Here is an 18,538-nt window from a genome sequence, read left to right as displayed (position 1 = left end):
TTCCTCTACTATACCACCTTTTTGTTGTCCTTATATTATATATATATAATATTGCATATAATGCTTGGGCAATGCCATTATATATATAATGTTATATATATTATATTTTATATATCTTTTATTAGTACATTACTTGGATTGTTCGTTAACTACAAACTGCACAGTTTGAAAATTTTTCAAATTGTGTCGAACCGTTTCCTCAAAAAAATCGCTCAATGCCATCGATTTTTGCGATTTGCCAATTTTTTTGAATAACCCTAACTACAGGCAAAATCTTTTTCTTAGTTTATTTATTTTTTAACATTTTGATGTCTTTAAAGTAGATTAGAAGTGATTTAACTTATTTTTTTAATTTTGATTTGTTAATAAGTTAGGGAGTATTGAAGATGGGTTTTTGACATTTTGAAATTTAAATCAAAAGTATTTTTGAAGGATTTTAGGACTTTAGTGATCTTGCACAAAAGTTAGTAGTGACAAAAGAAAAATGATGTGTATCCATTAGTTTACAAACTTGTGACATTATCATTAATTTTTCCTGTTGCTATTGTTACAGTAGAAAGAGCATTTTCTACCATGAAGCTTGTTAAGATCTGGCTATGCAATCGAATTAAAAATTAATGGTTGAATAATAGTTTAGTTGTGTATATTGAAAATGATATATTTAATGAAATTAATAATAATATCATTATACGACGTTATAAAAATATAAAAATTAGTTGAGAACAATTATAGTAATTTATTGATATATTTTTTTAATATTATATTATTTAAAAAAATTTATTATTTAAGTTTTGCCCACCTAGATAAAATTTCTAGCCCCACCCCTAACCATTTCGATATTTTTGAAATGTTTCCTGTACCAAAATGCTAAGAAACACACACACACACACAAAAAGCGTTTATAGGCCATTTCTACAATTTCAAAAATATTTTAGGGCTATTTCGTAATATTAAAAAAATATTAAAAATACATTTCCATCCACAAATAGATTAGAGACCAAAAAAAAAATCATCTCTAACTAGGTTTATTTTTTAGATTCAATAACTACTTTTTATAATTTTTTATATTAAAAAATATATTTATAAAAAGATCCTTATATTTTTTTTACTTAACCATTTTTCCGAATTTTTGTCTCCTACTTTCTTGAAGAATGTCGTTTCTTCATTTCTATTTCACATCGTATTCATTTCTCATTTTTATTTCATTCCAACCTAGATTTGTATTACAATCTTTGTTGGTCTTTCTATCACATTATTAAAATAATTTAATAGTTTGTGACAATTTATCTTCAAAAAAAAAATATTTACTTTAACTTTATTACAAATAATATTAATTTTAATTCTACTCTTTGTAGTAAGACTACATATTTATCGTACTACTTGCATTTCCTTACACATTTATCGTACTACTTGCATCCTTTTACACATAAAGAATTTTTCTTTTCTTAGTAAATGGAAAAGGTGAGGCAACTAATGCTGTAATCATCCCGTTGAGTTGCCACACGTCTCCCCCACCTGCTCCCATCAATTTTTTGTCTTCTTTCCACAATTGCCCTTTAATTGCACACACATCACACAAATATCCAAGCCCCTTTTAGTCATTTTTCATTTCTCTTATTCTTTCTCATTTTCTTTATTCTCCTATTTAGGGAATTCCCATTTTTATCCTTACTTTTTTCCTACATCATATATACAAGGTAAGCCCTCTTTGGACTTTTCCCATTTCCTTTTCTTTTTCCTTTACCTTAATCAACCCCCATGATATATATATATATATAATCCAATTAACCATTTAATTAATTAAGCATTATGCACCCATATATGCATATATATTATATTCTCATTTATGTGGACTCATCAAATTTAATTTTCCTTACATTTATTTCTCATAAAAATATTTCCCTTTAATTCACCCTTCTTTAAGCACACATAAATTATTTCCAACCAATAATTAAAAAGTCAAAAATTTCTAATGCTCAAAATAAAATACCAATAACTCCTAGATTTACTAACAGGTTGTTACAAAAATATTTGAGTATCTCAAAGACATGTAGCTAGGGTTTTTACTTATTGCCCATTATGTCCCCTCTTTCAATAGATAGAGCATAGGCTTGACTTAAGGTTTAATTTGCCTAACTTAGGCTTTACCTATTGGCCTAAGTTAGGAAAATTAAAGTGAAGCCTTACATAGGCTCTATCCATTAAAAATTTAATGGAGGTGACCAATCCCTCTTGTCACTTGTTAAGTCCATCTTGCCCTCATACCAGATCAACTAAGAGTGAGGACTCACTATGCATATTAGCATGCCATGGGCTCTCTTCCAATAATTACTTAGAAAGTGAAAATTTAGTGTTCTTATCAAAAAGGGAAAAAAAAAAAAGAAAGAAAAAGCTTGGTTGATCTATCCTTATGTGTCTATATGATCTCTATTAAACTCTATCGAGTCAATTACATGATTTTTAAACCACCAATCATCTAACTATAATACACCTTTGAAGCAAAATGAAAGTAATCTAAAGGATAATTCTGTCTTCAAAGGATAAATGTGTGAATATGATTATTTTGTTTAATTGAAAGGTGATGAGGATGTGAGTAGATAAGAAGATGACTAAGTTTCCACAACCTTCCCCCTTTCAATTGGAACAATATTGCTTTCAATGCAGTTTCCCTCGCTTTGACAATGAAATCACACATAGGGAAGGGTTTGGCATTCAGTATGAAAATGGCCTTTACTCCAATTACAGGAAACTAGGCTATTAAATATCTCCACAAATTGTGGAAATATATTTCTCTATATATGTTACAAAATTGCTAGCTGCTAACAATATTATTTTAAAAAAATTATTATATTTATTTTGACTTTACACTTTTGCCCCCCAACTAATCTCTTGGTTCAAAAAATTTTGAAAGCTTAGGTTATTATGGTAATTTTACTTATAATTGTAATTCATCATAAATATCATCTCTTCCTCTTCTCACATTCTCTAACCTTTCCTCCATTTTTATTTTTTTCGGTTTGCATTCTACCTTCTTTTTATGTCTCAAATTTTTTTGACATTTTCTTTTTATCTCTCAAATTTTGTTAACAAGTTAAGGAATATTGAAGATGGTTTTCAATTTTCTTAATTTCAATCACTCATAGTTTGTCTACTTTTCGTGCAGGGAAACCACACCAGATCGCACTGCATTTGCAGTGCGATTTGGTACTTCCTCTACTATATTACCTTTTTGTTGTCCTTATATTATATATATATAATGTTGTATATAATGCGCAGCTAGATGAAGTATGTATATATATATATAATATTGCATATATTGCTTGGCAATGCAATTATATATATAATGTTATATATATTATATTTTATATATTTTTTATTAGTACATTACTTGGATTGTTCATTAACTACAAATTGTGTCGAACCGTTCCCCGAAAAAAATCGCTCAATGCCATCGATTTTTGCGATTTGTCAATTTTTTTGAATAACCGTAACTACAGGAAAAATCTTTTTCTTAGTTTATTTATTTTTTAACATTTTGATGTCTTTAAAGTAGATTAAAAGTGATTTAACTTATTTTTTTAATTTTGATTTGTTAATAAGTTATGGGTTTTTGAAATTATATGTCTATTTTTACTATTTAAATAAACAAACACTTGTACCATTACATTCAAGTTTATTTTTATATAAATATTATTTAAAATATTATTTTTTAACTATAAAATATATTTTTTGACTTATACGTGCATGATACTAATCATCCCCTATAAACGATGTTTGAGGGTTTTTTTTTTTTTTTTTTTTTTATCAAAGTGAACACAAGTCTTTATGTTTTTGAGAAAAACAAAAATACCAACCCAATTTTGTGGGTCAATTCTTCATCGATTTTTGGGTGCAAAAGGTGAAATCCCTTATCTTAAGAACCCCCCACACTATTCCATGCACGTAGGAGGGATTAATCACAATATACGACGACGCACCAAGTAGGAAGTACAGTGCATGGTATCCATAAGAAGTCACCCCACAGGAGGGTGAAACTCCTACACTACGACTACCATGACTCGAACTTATATCCTTGGATGCAATCTGCTACTTGAAAACCAACCGTGCTACGTTTGTGGGAGCAATTCTTCTTCGATTATTCGTCGATCTAACTTTTAACAATTGGCCAACTAAACCCTTTTCATTAGTAATAAGAACAAAAAAAAAAAAAAATTGTTGTATAATAGAAGTTGTAACTTATTTGTGATATCATATTATATAGATTACAATTTTAAATAAGAGATCAATAACTTGTGAATAAGATACTAATAATTCATACTCTATATAAGATAGTCTCCTAAAAAAAAAAATATATATATATATATATGTTTTTCAAACCATTTAAGATTACAATCTTATTGAAGGCGACTTTATTAAAAAAAATTAATAAAGTCCCTTCAATATTTTGACTTTTTTTTTTAAAAAAAAAATATCTAGATTATATATTGATGAAGAATGAATCTTAAATCTCTTATGAAATGTGAAGTTGAATGAGCAAAATGATTTTGCGTCTTGGCTTTAACAATTACCAAAAGTTGTTAAAGCAAAGGAAAGACATTTTGGCTTGATATTTTAGTTCATTGGTTATTATTTAGTATTATTATCACTTAAACACAATAATAAAATTATTAATTAAAGATATCGCGGTCAAACCATTTAAACTTTATGAGATAAAAAATTATTAGAGGGCGCAACACAAGGCAATCCCTAAACAAATACTCTGATGTTTAACTCAGACATTCAAAACTTAAATGTTGTATTGAAACCAGTATCAGATATATATTTTTTTTAAAAAAAAAAAAAAAACTTACCTATTTATAAAGAAGTATAGAACTTTTTCAAATTCATTAAAATTAGAATTTTTCTAAATAATGTATATTCTAATATTCTGAGATCCAAAATCTACTAAAATTAAAATTCTTCCAAATAATATATATTCTAATATTATGAGATCTATTAGAATTAAAATTTTTATTAATAATATAAATTCATTTTGCCTAACTCCGAAAACAATTTTTTGACGTCAAAATTATCTTATTTATGTTTTATTTGGGAACAACCCTTTCCTAATTAAGTGGGCATTTACATAGACAAGTCACAAAGTAGGGGCTTGGTTGCAATCTTTGGAGAGACTGAACAGTCTCCCAGTCTTTTGATAGCCAACAGACCATCATGGTTTCTTGGTCATTTAGTTTTCGAGAAACCATTTAATCTCTCGATTTTTCGGTTTCTAGGAGATCGTAGTGGTCTCTTGGTTTTTCGATTTTACATTTTTAGCATGAAAATGGTTTGGCATAGGGAAGGGTTTGGCATTCAGTATGAAAATGGCCTTTACTCCAATTACAGGAAACTAGGCTATTAAATATCTCCACAAATGGCGGAAATATATTTCTCTATATATGTTACAAAATTGCTAGCTGCTAACACTATTTTATCAAGTGGACAAAAGTTAAAAGCTTGAAACACAAATTATAATCTGTTTACAGGTAAAGATAATGGGGTTCTCATCTTTTATGTTTAGAGCAATTTTTTATCTTAAATCCGTTTCTTATATGTACTAAAATATTTATTGAATTTTAGTTCATTAGTTATTTCTCTTTGTAGATATTTTTATGTAAAACTCTTATGGCATATGTTATATATGTCCTATTATGTTCTTTTTGAGTTTTCTTCTATTTTATTCGTATTGTTTGTATCTGTATAGAAATGCCTTGGGGATGTCATTTCTAGGGGCGGATCCACCGAGGGGAGGGGCAAGGGGGCAGTTGCCCCCTTGCCCAAACAATTTTTTTAAAAAAATTATTATATTTATTTTGACTTTACACTTTTACCCCCCAACTAATCTCTTGGTTCAAAAAAATTTGAAAACTTAGGTTATTATGGTAATTTTACTTATAATTGTAATTCATCATAAATATCATCTCTTCCTCTTCTCACATTCTCTAACCTTTCCTTCATTTTTATTTTTTTGGGTTTGCATTCTACCTTCTTTTTATCTCTCAAATTTCTTTGACATTTTCTTTTTATCTCTCAAATTTTATTAACAAGTTAAGGAATATTGAAGATGGGTTTTCAATTTTCTTAATTTCAATCACTCATAGTTTGTCTACTTTTCGTGCATGGAAACCACACCAGATCTCACTGCATTTTGCAGTGCGATTTGGTACTTCCTCTACTATACCACCTTTTTGTTGTCCTTATATTATATATATATAATATTGCATATAATGCTTGGGCAATGCCATTATATATATAATGTTATATATATTATATTTTATATATCTTTTATTAGTACATTACTTGGATTGTTCGTTAACTACAAACTGCACAGTTTGAAAATTTTTCAAATTGTGTCGAACCGTTTCCTCAAAAAAATCGCTCAATGCCATCGATTTTTGCGATTTGCCAATTTTTTTGAATAACCCTAACTACAGGCAAAATCTTTTTCTTAGTTTATTTATTTTTTAACATTTTGATGTCTTTAAAGTAGATTAGAAGTGATTTAACTTATTTTTTTAATTTTGATTTGTTAATAAGTTAGGGAGTATTGAAGATGGGTTTTTGACATTTTGAAATTTAAATCAAAAGTATTTTTGAAGGATTTTAGGACTTTAGTGATCTTGCACAAAAGTTAGTAGTGACAAAAGAAAAATGATGTGTATCCATTAGTTTACAAACTTGTGACATTATCATTAATTTTTCCTGTTGCTATTGTTACAGTAGAAAGAGCATTTTCTACCATGAAGCTTGTTAAGATCTGGCTATGCAATCGAATTAAAAATTAATGGTTGAATAATAGTTTAGTTGTGTATATTGAAAATGATATATTTAATGAAATTAATAATAATATCATTATACGACGTTATAAAAATATAAAAATTAGTTGAGAACAATTATAGTAATTTATTGATATATTTTTTTAATATTATATTATTTAAAAAAAATTATTATTTAAGTTTTGCCCACCTAGATAAAATTTCTAGCCCCATCCCTAACCATTTCGATATTTTTGAAATGTTTCCTGTACCAAAATGCTAAGAAACACACACACACACACACACAAAAAGCGTTTATAGGCCATTTCTACAATTTCAAAAATATTTTAGGGCTATTTCGTAATATTAAAAAAATATTAAAAATACATTTCCATCCACAAATAGATTAGAGACCAAAAAAAAAATCATCTCTAACTAGGTTTATTTTTTAGATTCAATAACTACTTTTTATAATTTTTTATATTAAAAAATATATTTATAAAAAGATCCTTATATTTTTTTTACTTAACCATTTTTCCGAATTTTTGTCTCCTACTTTCTTGAAGAATGTCGTTTCTTCATTTCTATTTCACATCGTATTCATTTCTCATTTTTATTTCATTCCAACCTAGATTTGTATTACAATCTTTGTTGGTCTTTCTATCACATTATTAAAATAATTTAATAGTTTGTGACAATTTATCTTCAAAAAAAAAATATTTACTTTAACTTTATTACAAATAATATTAATTTTAATTCTACTCTTTGTAGTAAGACTACATATTTATCGTACTACTTGCATTTCCTTACACATTTATCGTACTACTTGCATCCTTTTACACATAAAGAATTTTTCTTTTCTTAGTAAATGGAAAAGGTGAGGCAACTAATGCTGTAATCATCCCGTTGAGTTGCCACAAGGGCCCTCTTTCTCAAAACATATTGGATTTGACCCCTATCTACTCCTCAAATGACAAAAGTCCACCACATTATAGTGTCAAGCTCTAAACCTGCAATCGTTGAGTTTGAGGGGAGGGGGTGGGGCTCATGCCCAGGCCCACACCCCCCACTCTCGTGTCGGGCAAATATAACAATTTTGATTAATTCTACTACCACAAATTGATTCATTTGAACTCACTCTCTTAAGCTTAAAAGGAATTAAACATCTCGGACCAATCGAGCTACCATCCTTATATTGTTGCTTCACTACTCAATTTAAACATTAAACATGAAGAAGATGACTTTATTTTATAGTATTTTGATTAAAGAACGCATATGTGATGCATCATCATCATCATCATCATCGACGATGAGGATAAAGTGGAGCAAAAATCAATGAACAAACTCATCTAGTTAATGAATTCATCTTTGAGGATTAGAAGTACACATGTTTGCAAAGTGTTGCAACATGAATGGCGATGGATGATATAAACATGTGTTCATTAATAAGAAAGCAAACTGATATTTTTACATCAAGTGTGGGAAAATCGAAAGAGGGGTTTACAGAAAAGAACGAACAAGGGTACCTAAGTTTTCTTGCATCCTATATGACTGGTGGGAAACCTATTTCTTTTTTTCTTTTCTTCTTTTTCCTTACTAAACTTAAAAGGATAAAAAGTCTTGACTCAGAACCACCTTATCGGGAAATGCGATTCCCAGGAATTTTCTCGGGAAAGTGGGGAAAACCATCACGAGGCTGGAACTTTCTCAAAGAGACCAAGCCTGTTAGCAGCCAGCATTGAAGACTTGGCAAATTTCTTGTACTCAAACCAAGTAAATTCCTTGTACAAGCTGTCTTCTCCTTGGACCAGTGAAGGCAAGGGCCCTATCTTTTCACTCAGTGGTGGCCCCCCAAAGTAGATCATTGAAACCCTTGATTTCAAACTGTTAGCAACCACTCTATGCCTCACGCTCTTGAACCTCCCATTAGTCATCACCTGCAAGAAGAATCATATTTAGTGGACCATATTTAGTGAGACCAAATCTCGAGTTGGAGTCCCGTGAATCTTGGTTGCTATCCAACTAGATCCCAAGTGGTAAAAAAGCTGCACCTGCAAGGAATCGCCAACATTGACAAAGAAGGAACTTTCGTCAGGTGGGATAGAGACCCAGTTGCCATCTCCCAAAGAGATTTGAAGGCCAGAAGTATTGTTGGATCTTAGAACAGAAATGATTTGTGGATCAGTGTGCTCTCCGAATCCAATCAAATTCCTTCCATCGGTGCCTTGGATTTCCGGGCATGGAGGGTAGTGGTTGAGCCGCAGAGCTGAGTCACTCTGTTCATCCATCAAGAGCTTACTGAACACATTCCTGGGCTGAATCTTCAACCCATCAGCCAGCAACTCAAGAACCTCACATGCCATCCTCTTAACAGCTGAAACATATTCATTCACAGTACATCTACAGCAAGAAAAAACAGAAGAATTTAAGAGCCATAGAACCGAAACAAGGCAAGTTCTTTGATCAACTGTTCCATTTCTCACCGAAAATTTTCCGGGTTTTGGCCAGGTATTGATATGAATCTCTGAAAGCCTAACTCTGTGCTGGTTGTCAGGAGGAGATATTCAACCCAGCCAACATCGCCGTTGGGTCCAATGCTCTTGCTTCCATAGCCAAAGGGATCAGGAGAGCCAGCCTTCTGTTTTTCAGAAATGGGAAGCGAGAAGAATTTAGTGGCTTCTGATTCAAGTTTGGTGATAAATTTTCCTGGGACGCCATGATTGACCACCTTGAAGAAACCAAACTCCTTGCAGGCCTTAACTAGGAGGTTCTTGGAGTCTGGTCTTGAGAGGTCTATGAGGGGAACACCAGAGAAGAATGTGGCGGATTTGCAGGTTTTGATGACTGGGAACTGTTGAATTCCGGGTTTGGATAAAACCACCATTGTTTTTGGAGTCTAGATTTTTTATTCAGCAATTATAAGAGAGTAGAGATACTGAGATTTGTAATGGGTTGGGGGAAGATTATCAGTGGGAGAGCGGCTTTGATAGCACGAATGGAATAGTTTGATATTCTGTTGGTTGAGGCATTTCAACAAACAGGTGGAGGATGCTTTAGTATTTATAGGACTCTCGGACCAATGATGCTTGGCCACTGGCTATTTATAAGATTATAGGAGAGAGGATGGCAGGGCTGAGGTTTTCAGTAAGGATAATGATGATATTGAGTCCCACGGAGGGGTCAATTGAATTGGCTGAAGAGAAAAAGTCTATTTTGCCTGCCTTAAAATTAATTGATGTGATGTGCTTTCTTTTTCAGAATTCTCGCCATCCGCTATTTGACTAATTGATTTTTTTTTAGGTGACGCGTCAATTGTTACATTATCTATCGTCGCACAATATAACAGTTACCCGATTAAGAGAGAGGAGGTGAATCTTATGTGAGACCCACATCACATACATAAACCCACCCTATCTCTCTCAGTCGGGTAACTGCTATATATTGTCCGATAATGAACAACATAATAGTGCCCTAGATGACACATTACAGACGTCTTCATTATTTGACCTCATAATTCTAATAAAATATATAAATTAAAAAATCACAATAGTCAAAGGTTGAATATTGGTACATCACACAAATGTAAGGTCAAAAATGTTTTTTCCATACTAGGCCTGATCACTGGATTATGTATCTGATTTTTATTTTTTTTCACACTTATGAAACAAAGAGATAAGTGATTGACAAAAGGATTCTTCCAATTAATTTCATCTAAATGTTTTTAATTCTAAAAGTTCACTTTCAATTCTCAGATATTTGTATTTTTTTTAATTTCAAACATAACAATTGCTTGATTATATTTATTTGTAAACTTTTTAAGTATCCAAATGTCCTTCACGTAAACTCCATCTTCCTCATCTCCCCACCTTTATCCTCCATCTTTTTATCTAGCAACCTTTCTCTCCTATCCATTTCTCTTTGGTGGCAATGGTAGTTCCTCTCTCTATCTCTCTCCAACTTTATCTCTATGTTGAGGTTTTCATCCCTCTCCTTCTATTGTGAACCTTATCTTGTTGTTGTCGTAATGCTATAATTAAAATTTATTTGTTTTAGAAAAATTCAACAAAAAGTCAATGGGACCAGACCGAAGAACAAGGTATGCTCAAATGGGGTCACCTAAAGAGGGTCCTATGGAATGATAGCTCCAGAATGAGAAGGATCCTTAGATATGAGAAGGCACGGAGGTCTTCTGACATGTAAGATAATAGACAGTTAAAAGGCACTCAGGGATCTCTCCCGCGTAATTCCTCCAATGCCTAAGTCAAACGTGGTCATGTTGCTGAAGAATGCAGGAGCAATGCATATGTGTGTTGGATGATGTTCCCTGAAAAGCTGAAGGTCTTCGAAAGAATATGTGGGAAAGAGTAAAAGATAGGTCTCCAAATTTAAAAGAATGATTCAAAAGATGAGAGGTCATGAGGTATCTATACCCCTCGAAGAATTGGGACACGTGGCACATATGCACAAGGGCATGTGACACAATCTTTTGGATAAGCCCGTCACGAGGCAAAATCAAGTGAAAGGAAAAAAAAAAAAAAAAAGGTTGAATAGCTAAGAGGACAGCGAGGGACGAAAGATACAATAAGGTGCAAGCAACTAGTGGACCAAGTGTTGCAAGCAAGCTCGCGCAGAAGTTCACATGATCGCATGCATACGGTACTCTCTCAGCTATGCAGCCAAGTGCACGCAACACTTAATTGGTCATGCAGCTCCACGTGTGGCACCAAGTGCCTTACACCATGTTGTGTGTGCCTTGCACCTAGGTGCACCGAGCGCGATGTAGGCATGCCACGCATTGAATCGATCAAATCACCTTTGAGATACCCACTGAAAATCGCAAGTCTCATGCCAGCTGTCAATCTCATCTATTTTTATAAATAGAAAAGTCATTCTCCTTACTCAGGTATGCCCACTACACCACTTAAATTCTAATTCCTCTTCAACCACGAGACTAACTTAACCATCAGAGGGTCTATGAGTGACCTCACCTACGCCTTTAACTTGCTTCTTTCTCAGCAGGTCTCAAGTCATTAAAGAGGTCACTCGGTCATCAAGCCTCTCGATTATTAGGTCTTCTATCACTAGGGTGGTCACTCAGACATCAGGTCTCTCCCCGAGAGCCTAAGGTCAAGTCCAAGAAGGGACTTTAGAGAAACTAGTATATATATCGAGAATAGAAAAGAAGGAAAACAACACCAGTTGGATACCTTTCGAGTTGAATGTGGATAAAGAACTCTGGAGTTAAGCGTACTAGAGCTAAGGTAGCTCGAGGATGAGTTACCCTTAGGAAGTTTGCATAGGCCCATCAGGGTAAGTTGATCTGGTCATTCCTATCGCTTAATGTAGGATGTTACATGTGGTATCAGAGGTAACCCTTAGAAAAGGTAGTCCGATGAGGGCGTAGAGTGGCACCGGGGTGCGAGGGCCTGAACAAAGAGTGTGTCTCCTAGCAAGTTTCTAGGATGGCAGCTCCTAAAAAAAGAAGATTTGATAATAGTTGTAAGATCACATGACGAGAACATCATGTGCTCAAGGGGGGAGACTGTAATATCCCGAGAGCCCAAGGTCAGAAAATAAATAAACTCTAGAAAAGCTAGTATATATATCGAGGATAGTAAGGAAGGAAACAACACGAGCTAAATACCTTTTGGATTAAATGTGGATAAAGAACTCTCGAGTTAAGCGTGCTTGAGTTAGGGTCGCTCAAGGATGGATGACTTCTGAGAAGTTCACGTAGGCCCATCAGGGTAAGTGATCCAACCCTTCCTATCGCTTGATGCAGGATGTTACAAGTGGTATCAAAGCTGACTCTTGGAGAAGGCAATCTAATGAGGGCGGGGAGTGGAGCCAAGACGTAAAAGCCTAAACAATGAGTGACTCCTGGTAGGCTTCTAGGATGGTAGCTCCCAAAGGGGAGAAGATCTGGGACCAGTTATAAGGTCACATGATGAGAACGTCATGTGCTCAAAGAGGGAGAACGTAATACCCCAAGAGCCCAAGGTCAGGTCTAAGAAATGACTCTAGAGAACCTAGTATATATATCAACAATAAGAAGGAAGGAAAACAACACCTGTTAGATACCTTTTGGGCTGAATGTAGATAAAAAGCTCCCGAGTTAAGCGTGATTAAGCTAGGATAGCTTAAGAATGGGTAACCCCTGGGAAGTTCGCATAGGCTCACCAGAATAAGTTGATTCGATCTTTCCTATTGCTCGATACGGGATATTACAAGTCTCATGCTAGTTGTCAGTCTCATCTTTTTCTATAAATAGGAAAGCCATTCTCCTTATTCAAGGTATGCCCACTACACCACTTAAATTCTAATTCATCTTCAATCAAGAGACTAACTTAACCATCGGAAAGTCTACGAGTGATATCACATACACCCTTAACTTGCTTCTTTGTCAACAGGTCTCAAGTCACTAATGAGGTCACTCAGTCATCAAGCCTCTCAATTATTAGGTCTTCTGTTACTAAGAAGGTCACTCAGACATCAAGTCTCTCATCACCAAGTCACGTGACAAATGGTCACTTGCCACCCTCTCAAGACATACTCCCACACTTAAAAAAAATAATAATTATTATTATTGTATTTTGATAACACTTATGCCATTAAGGATGTGTTTCAAACCCCACCACTAATAGGGTTGTTTGCTTGTAATGCCACTCACAAACAATTTTTTTCTTTTTTTTTAATTTTACATATATATTTAGGTATATTTATATATATATTTGGTTTATTTATATATTCAATTCTTATAATTATCTATATTTGTATTTTATATAAATATATTCATAACTTATATTTATTTTCACATGTATATATTTACATATACATTCAAATATTAATATTTCTATATTATATTTTAGGAAATAGATTTGCTAGACTATATTTTATGTAATTACAAAGTATACATAGATTTGTTATAAAGATCATACCTCATAATGAAACAAAAAATAACAACTATTTATAACAATATACAATGTCGGAGGAAGTCTTCAAAAGACTACTCTTTAAAATGTGAAATCCACGCTTCAACTAACAACTTTTCCTAAACATTTAAAAAAAAATTAACACGAATATTGACATTTGTGATGGCGATACCTGGCTACTCATCGAGAAATATTAACAAATTGATAAGTTAAATAAATAAATTGTTAAATTTAAAAGTTTATTTTAAAATTATAAGATTCTTAAAAATTCAATATTTTAATAATTTATATAATAAATAATTACAAAATTAAAAAAAGAAAAAAGAAAGATGCTTATTACATTGACCTCAAGAAAAATAGTCTCAATCAATTCCTATAATGGGATTTGGGTCATGACAAGATGTTGCGGTTTCTTCAACTTTGATCTTATCATCCATCCCAATGGTTGATCCAAATAATTGCAATCAATTCAAATTTAGTTTATCATCAACTCATTCAACATATTTTAAGTTAAAAAAAATTAAAGAATAATTCAACCAATGTCTTATTTTTTTATAAGAATAATTTAATTAATGTCATAATAAGAAACCATCACCTAATTGATGCTAAAACATGTCTTATAATGAACTTATAGACATATTTATACCATTCTAATGAGAGACACATTTATGAATTATGTCAACGATATTTTTTTTTTCATTTTGCTCCTCTTTTTTTTTTATTTTCCATTAGCTCTCTTCCCTTCGCCTTCTTCGTTTTCAGATTCACAACTCTCTTCATCTCCTTCGTTCTTGTCATCTCGCCTCCATCTCATCCTCCTCAAATTCACAACCCTCGTTCATTCCTATATTCATAGTCTCCTAATTATTTGACAAAAATGAATACATTTTTCATTCTTTTCTAATTTTTTGTAAAAATTGAAATTTAAAAACAAAGATAAAAACTAGAGACGAAAAACTAAAAATATTCTCCATCTCTAGACCGACCTTTATGTTTTATAAAAAACACAATAACTTTTAATGGGATCCACAATTATAAATAAGTTATTTATTCTTATAAGAATTCTCTTTCTTTATAATTATACCACTTTTTAATATAATTATTTAACTTCCTAATATGTTTTTTTAGTCATTTTACAAATTTATTATATAACCAAACACTTTTTACTTACTTTTAATATTATAAACACAATTTAAATAGTTAAATTATAAAATAGCATCAAATACTATCTTATTAATATTAATCCCACCTAAGTTGCATGAAAACGGAAATGAAAAACGGACACGATACGAAACAAAAACAGAAAAATAATACTTTTTAAAAAAATAGAAGTAAATAAAAAATATATAGGGGTATTTTTGTAAATATACAAAATCATAAAAAAATAGTTATTCAATCTAAAAATAAAACATAAATTCTACAATACATTCAAATAAATTTCAGAAACAAATTCTTGAAAACATTAACATTAAAAATTTTTAGTAAGAGAGAATAAAAAATTCGTCTCTAACTTGGTTAGTGACCTTTTGATGTTTTGTCTCAAAATATTATTAAAATTACAAAAAATAACTTAAAAATATTTTTTAATATTTTAAAAATATTGAAACAACATATTGGAGATATTTTTATACATGATGGAATCCCACAACACAATACAATAACATACAGGAGCGTGCAGTAATAGCAATCAGGCTCCTAAAATGTTAAAGTCAAGGTTCATATTCAAACCAATAATTATATCAACTTGTAATGGAAGTAATTCAAATCGAATTAAGACATATGGAATGGACAACTTTAGAACTTCCGTTTAGCCAATATATATATATATAATGGTTGGAATGCAACCATCAAGGAAAGCGAAGTTGGGCTGATAAGGACGCCAATCAAAATGAGATGGTCATTGCCATAATTCGCCTTTATTTTGAGGGGTAGGGGCCATTCAAATTATATGTCTATTTTACTATTTAAATAAACAAAAACTTGTACCATTACATTCAAGTTTATTTTTATATAAATATTATTTAAAATATTATTTTTTAACTATAAAATATATTTGTTTACTTATACGTGCATGATACTAATCACCCCCTATAAACGATGCTTGAGGGTTTTTTTTTTTTATCAAAGTGAACACAAGTCTTTATGTTTTTGAGAAAAACAAAAATATCAACCCAATTTTGTGGGTCAATTCTTATTCGTTTCTTGGATGCAAAAGATGAAGTCTCTCACCTTAAGGGCTCTTCACACACTGTCTCATGCATATGGGTGGGGTTAATCAGGATATACGACGACGTACCAAGTAGGAGACATAGTAGATGATGCCCACAATGAGCCACCCCCACAGGAGGGTAAAACTCCTACACTGCGACTACGTACCATGACTCGAACCTACAACATTGAGTGTAATCTGCTACCTAAAAACCAACCGTGCTGCACCCGTGAGGTAATTCATTATCAATTCTTCGTCGATCTAACTTTAACAATTGGCCAACTAAACCCTTTTCATTCGTAGCACAAAAAAAAAAAATTATTGTATAATAGAAGTTGTAACTTATTTGTGATCTCATATTATATAGATTACAATTTTAAATAAGAGATCAATAACTTGTGAATAAGATACTAATAATTCATACTCTATATAAGATAGTCTCCTAAAAAAATATGTATATGTTTTTCAAACCATTTAAGATTACAATCTTATTGAAGGTGACTTTATTAAAAAAAATTAATAAAGTCGCTTCAATATTTTGACTTTTTTTTTTGAAAAAAAAAATATCTAGATTATATATTGATGAAGAATGAGTCTTAAATCTCTGATGAAATGTGAAGTTGAATGAGCAAAATGATTTTGCGTCTTGGCTTTAACAATTACTAAAAGTTGTTAAAGCAAGGAAAGACATTTTGGCTTGATATTTTAGTTCATTGGTTATTATTTAGTATTATTATCACTCAAACACAATAATAAAATTATTAATTAAAAATATCGTTGTCAAACCATTTAAACTTTATAAGAAAAAGAATTATTAGACGGCATAACGCAAAGCAATCCCCAAGCAAATACTATGATGTTTAACTCAGATATTTAAAGCTTAAATATTGTGTTGAAATCAGTATTAGAGATGTATTTTTTTAAAAAAAAAAATTTACATATTTATAAAGAAATATAGAGCTTTTTCAAATTCATTAAAATTAAAATTTTTTCAAATAATATATATTTTAATATTCCGAGATCCAAAATCTACTAAAATTAAAATTCTTCCAAATAATATATATTCTAATATTTTGAGATCTATTAAAATTAAATTTTTTATTAATAATATAAATTCATTTTGCCTAACTCCGAAAATAATGTTTTGATGTCGAAATTATCTTATTTATGTTTTATTTTGGAACAACCCCTTCCTAATTAAGTGGGAATTTACATAGACAAGTCACAAAGTAGGGGCTTGGTTGCAATCCTTGGAGAGACTGAACAGTCTCCCAGTCTTTTGATAGCCAACAGACCATCATGGTTTCTTGGTCATTTAGTTTTCGAGAAACCATTTAATCTCTCGATTTTTCGGTTTCTAGGAGATCATAGTAATCTCTTGGTTTTTTGATTTTACATTTTTAGCATGAATAATTAATTTAAATTTTTTGGGCTTTTTTAAACTTTTGTCTATGATATATCAAGCATAAATATATAGACAAAAAAATATTATATATGAAAGAGCATTGACATTATATTTTGTATAAAGTAAAAAGTGTTTCATATATAACTCAAAAGATTATATTGCATAACACGTGAAAATTGATTTTTATTATTAGCATTATTCAAAATAGCTTCAACCTTGTATATATAAAATCCCGATAGTATTAGATAGATAAATATATAACATTTTCCAAACATACGTATACACACATTAATTACATATAAATATATATATATATACATAGAAAGGTGACATATCAAAGAGAGTCTGTTTTGTCGAAGTCAATGGTGACTGGTTTGCTCGGCTTTTTCCTGACATGGCGACGGCCATGACGTAGAAAGCACTGCCTCTGAGCTCGACTTCCAAACCGAAAGTTTTAACGTCAACCCTCAACTTCAGGCAGGCCGATACTGCAAGAATCACTCACACTCAGTGGGTTTATCAAATTTATTCAACATACGTTTGTGGAATGAACACAGTGACAGGTATCCACTGAATTATTATCGAGGGAGGAATCCTTCCGTCCTCAGTGACGGAAAATGCTAATTTGGTTTTATACTTGTTATTGTGATATCTTTTAATTAATAGACTTTTACATCACATTAATTGTGATATATAATGAGCAAATCCCTTACGTCCCGTCTCAAAACATAACTCGATCGATCGGATCAGCAATATCTTAATATGATCAATCAGTAATATCTTAATATCAATTTAGTGGGTTGTAAGTTTAATTCTTATTTTGTACAAAAATTAAAGGTCTAATCTATAATTTATCTTTTCTAACATAATCGAAAGTACGAATACCAAGACCTATATAAAAACAATATTCCAAATCCCTTTCGCCCCATTTTATTAATTGGGTCGATAAAAAAGATAAAAATAAAAGAGGGAGTTTCCATATTTGAAAGGAAGTTGAAGCCATACTGAGAATGATGATGACAAGGACGGTGGCTGAAAGGGGATGGAGGATAGGGATGGAGGAAATGGAGGAACACGTGGAGAAAAGGTGGCCTCAGGAGAACAGTAGAATGCTGAGGATTGGACAGTTGGAATTAGGTGGAGGGACCATTACGACTACGACGTCGTTACATATCTTTCTGTCTACCTTTCTCCATCC

General features: G+C 31.6%; 1 protein-coding gene across 1 annotated transcript; it reads right to left on the bottom strand.

Annotated features, from left to right (window-relative positions):
* Positions 1-8,217: 8,217 nt before the first annotated feature.
* On the bottom strand, positions 8,218-9,933 carry LOC127810970 (gibberellin 2-beta-dioxygenase 1-like). Its single transcript, XM_052350613.1, has 3 exons — positions 9,278-9,933; positions 8,846-9,194; positions 8,218-8,731 (listed from the first exon to the last, which is right to left on the bottom strand). The coding sequence occupies exons 1-3, from the start codon at positions 9,676-9,678 to the stop codon at positions 8,483-8,485; spliced, it is 999 nt and encodes a 332-aa protein (XP_052206573.1). The 5' UTR covers positions 9,679-9,933; the 3' UTR covers positions 8,218-8,482.
* Between the last annotated feature and the right edge of the window lie 8,605 nt (positions 9,934-18,538).

This window comes from Diospyros lotus, chromosome 10, assembly GCF_014633365.1.
Source record: "Diospyros lotus cultivar Yz01 chromosome 10, ASM1463336v1, whole genome shotgun sequence".
NCBI classification, from domain to species: Eukaryota; Viridiplantae; Streptophyta; class Magnoliopsida; order Ericales; family Ebenaceae; genus Diospyros; species Diospyros lotus.
Note: the sequence above shows the minus strand (reverse complement) of the source record. Positions and strands in the feature narration are given on the sequence as shown.

What these genes read in the sequence shown, in the direction of transcription:
- LOC127810970 (XM_052350613.1), bottom strand. Translation starts at nt 9,678, where the DNA reads ATGGTGGTTTTATCCAAACCCGGAATTCAACAGTTCCCAGTCATCAAA. An exon ending in CAAAACCCGGAAAATTTTCG is followed by an intron (nt 9,195 to 9,277) that starts GTGAGAAATGGA and finishes TTCTTGCTGTAG; the next exon opens with ATGTACTGTGAATGAATATG. An exon ending in ATGTTGGCGATTCCTTGCAG is followed by an intron (nt 8,732 to 8,845) that starts GTGCAGCTTTTT and finishes TTCTTCTTGCAG; the next exon opens with GTGATGACTAATGGGAGGTT.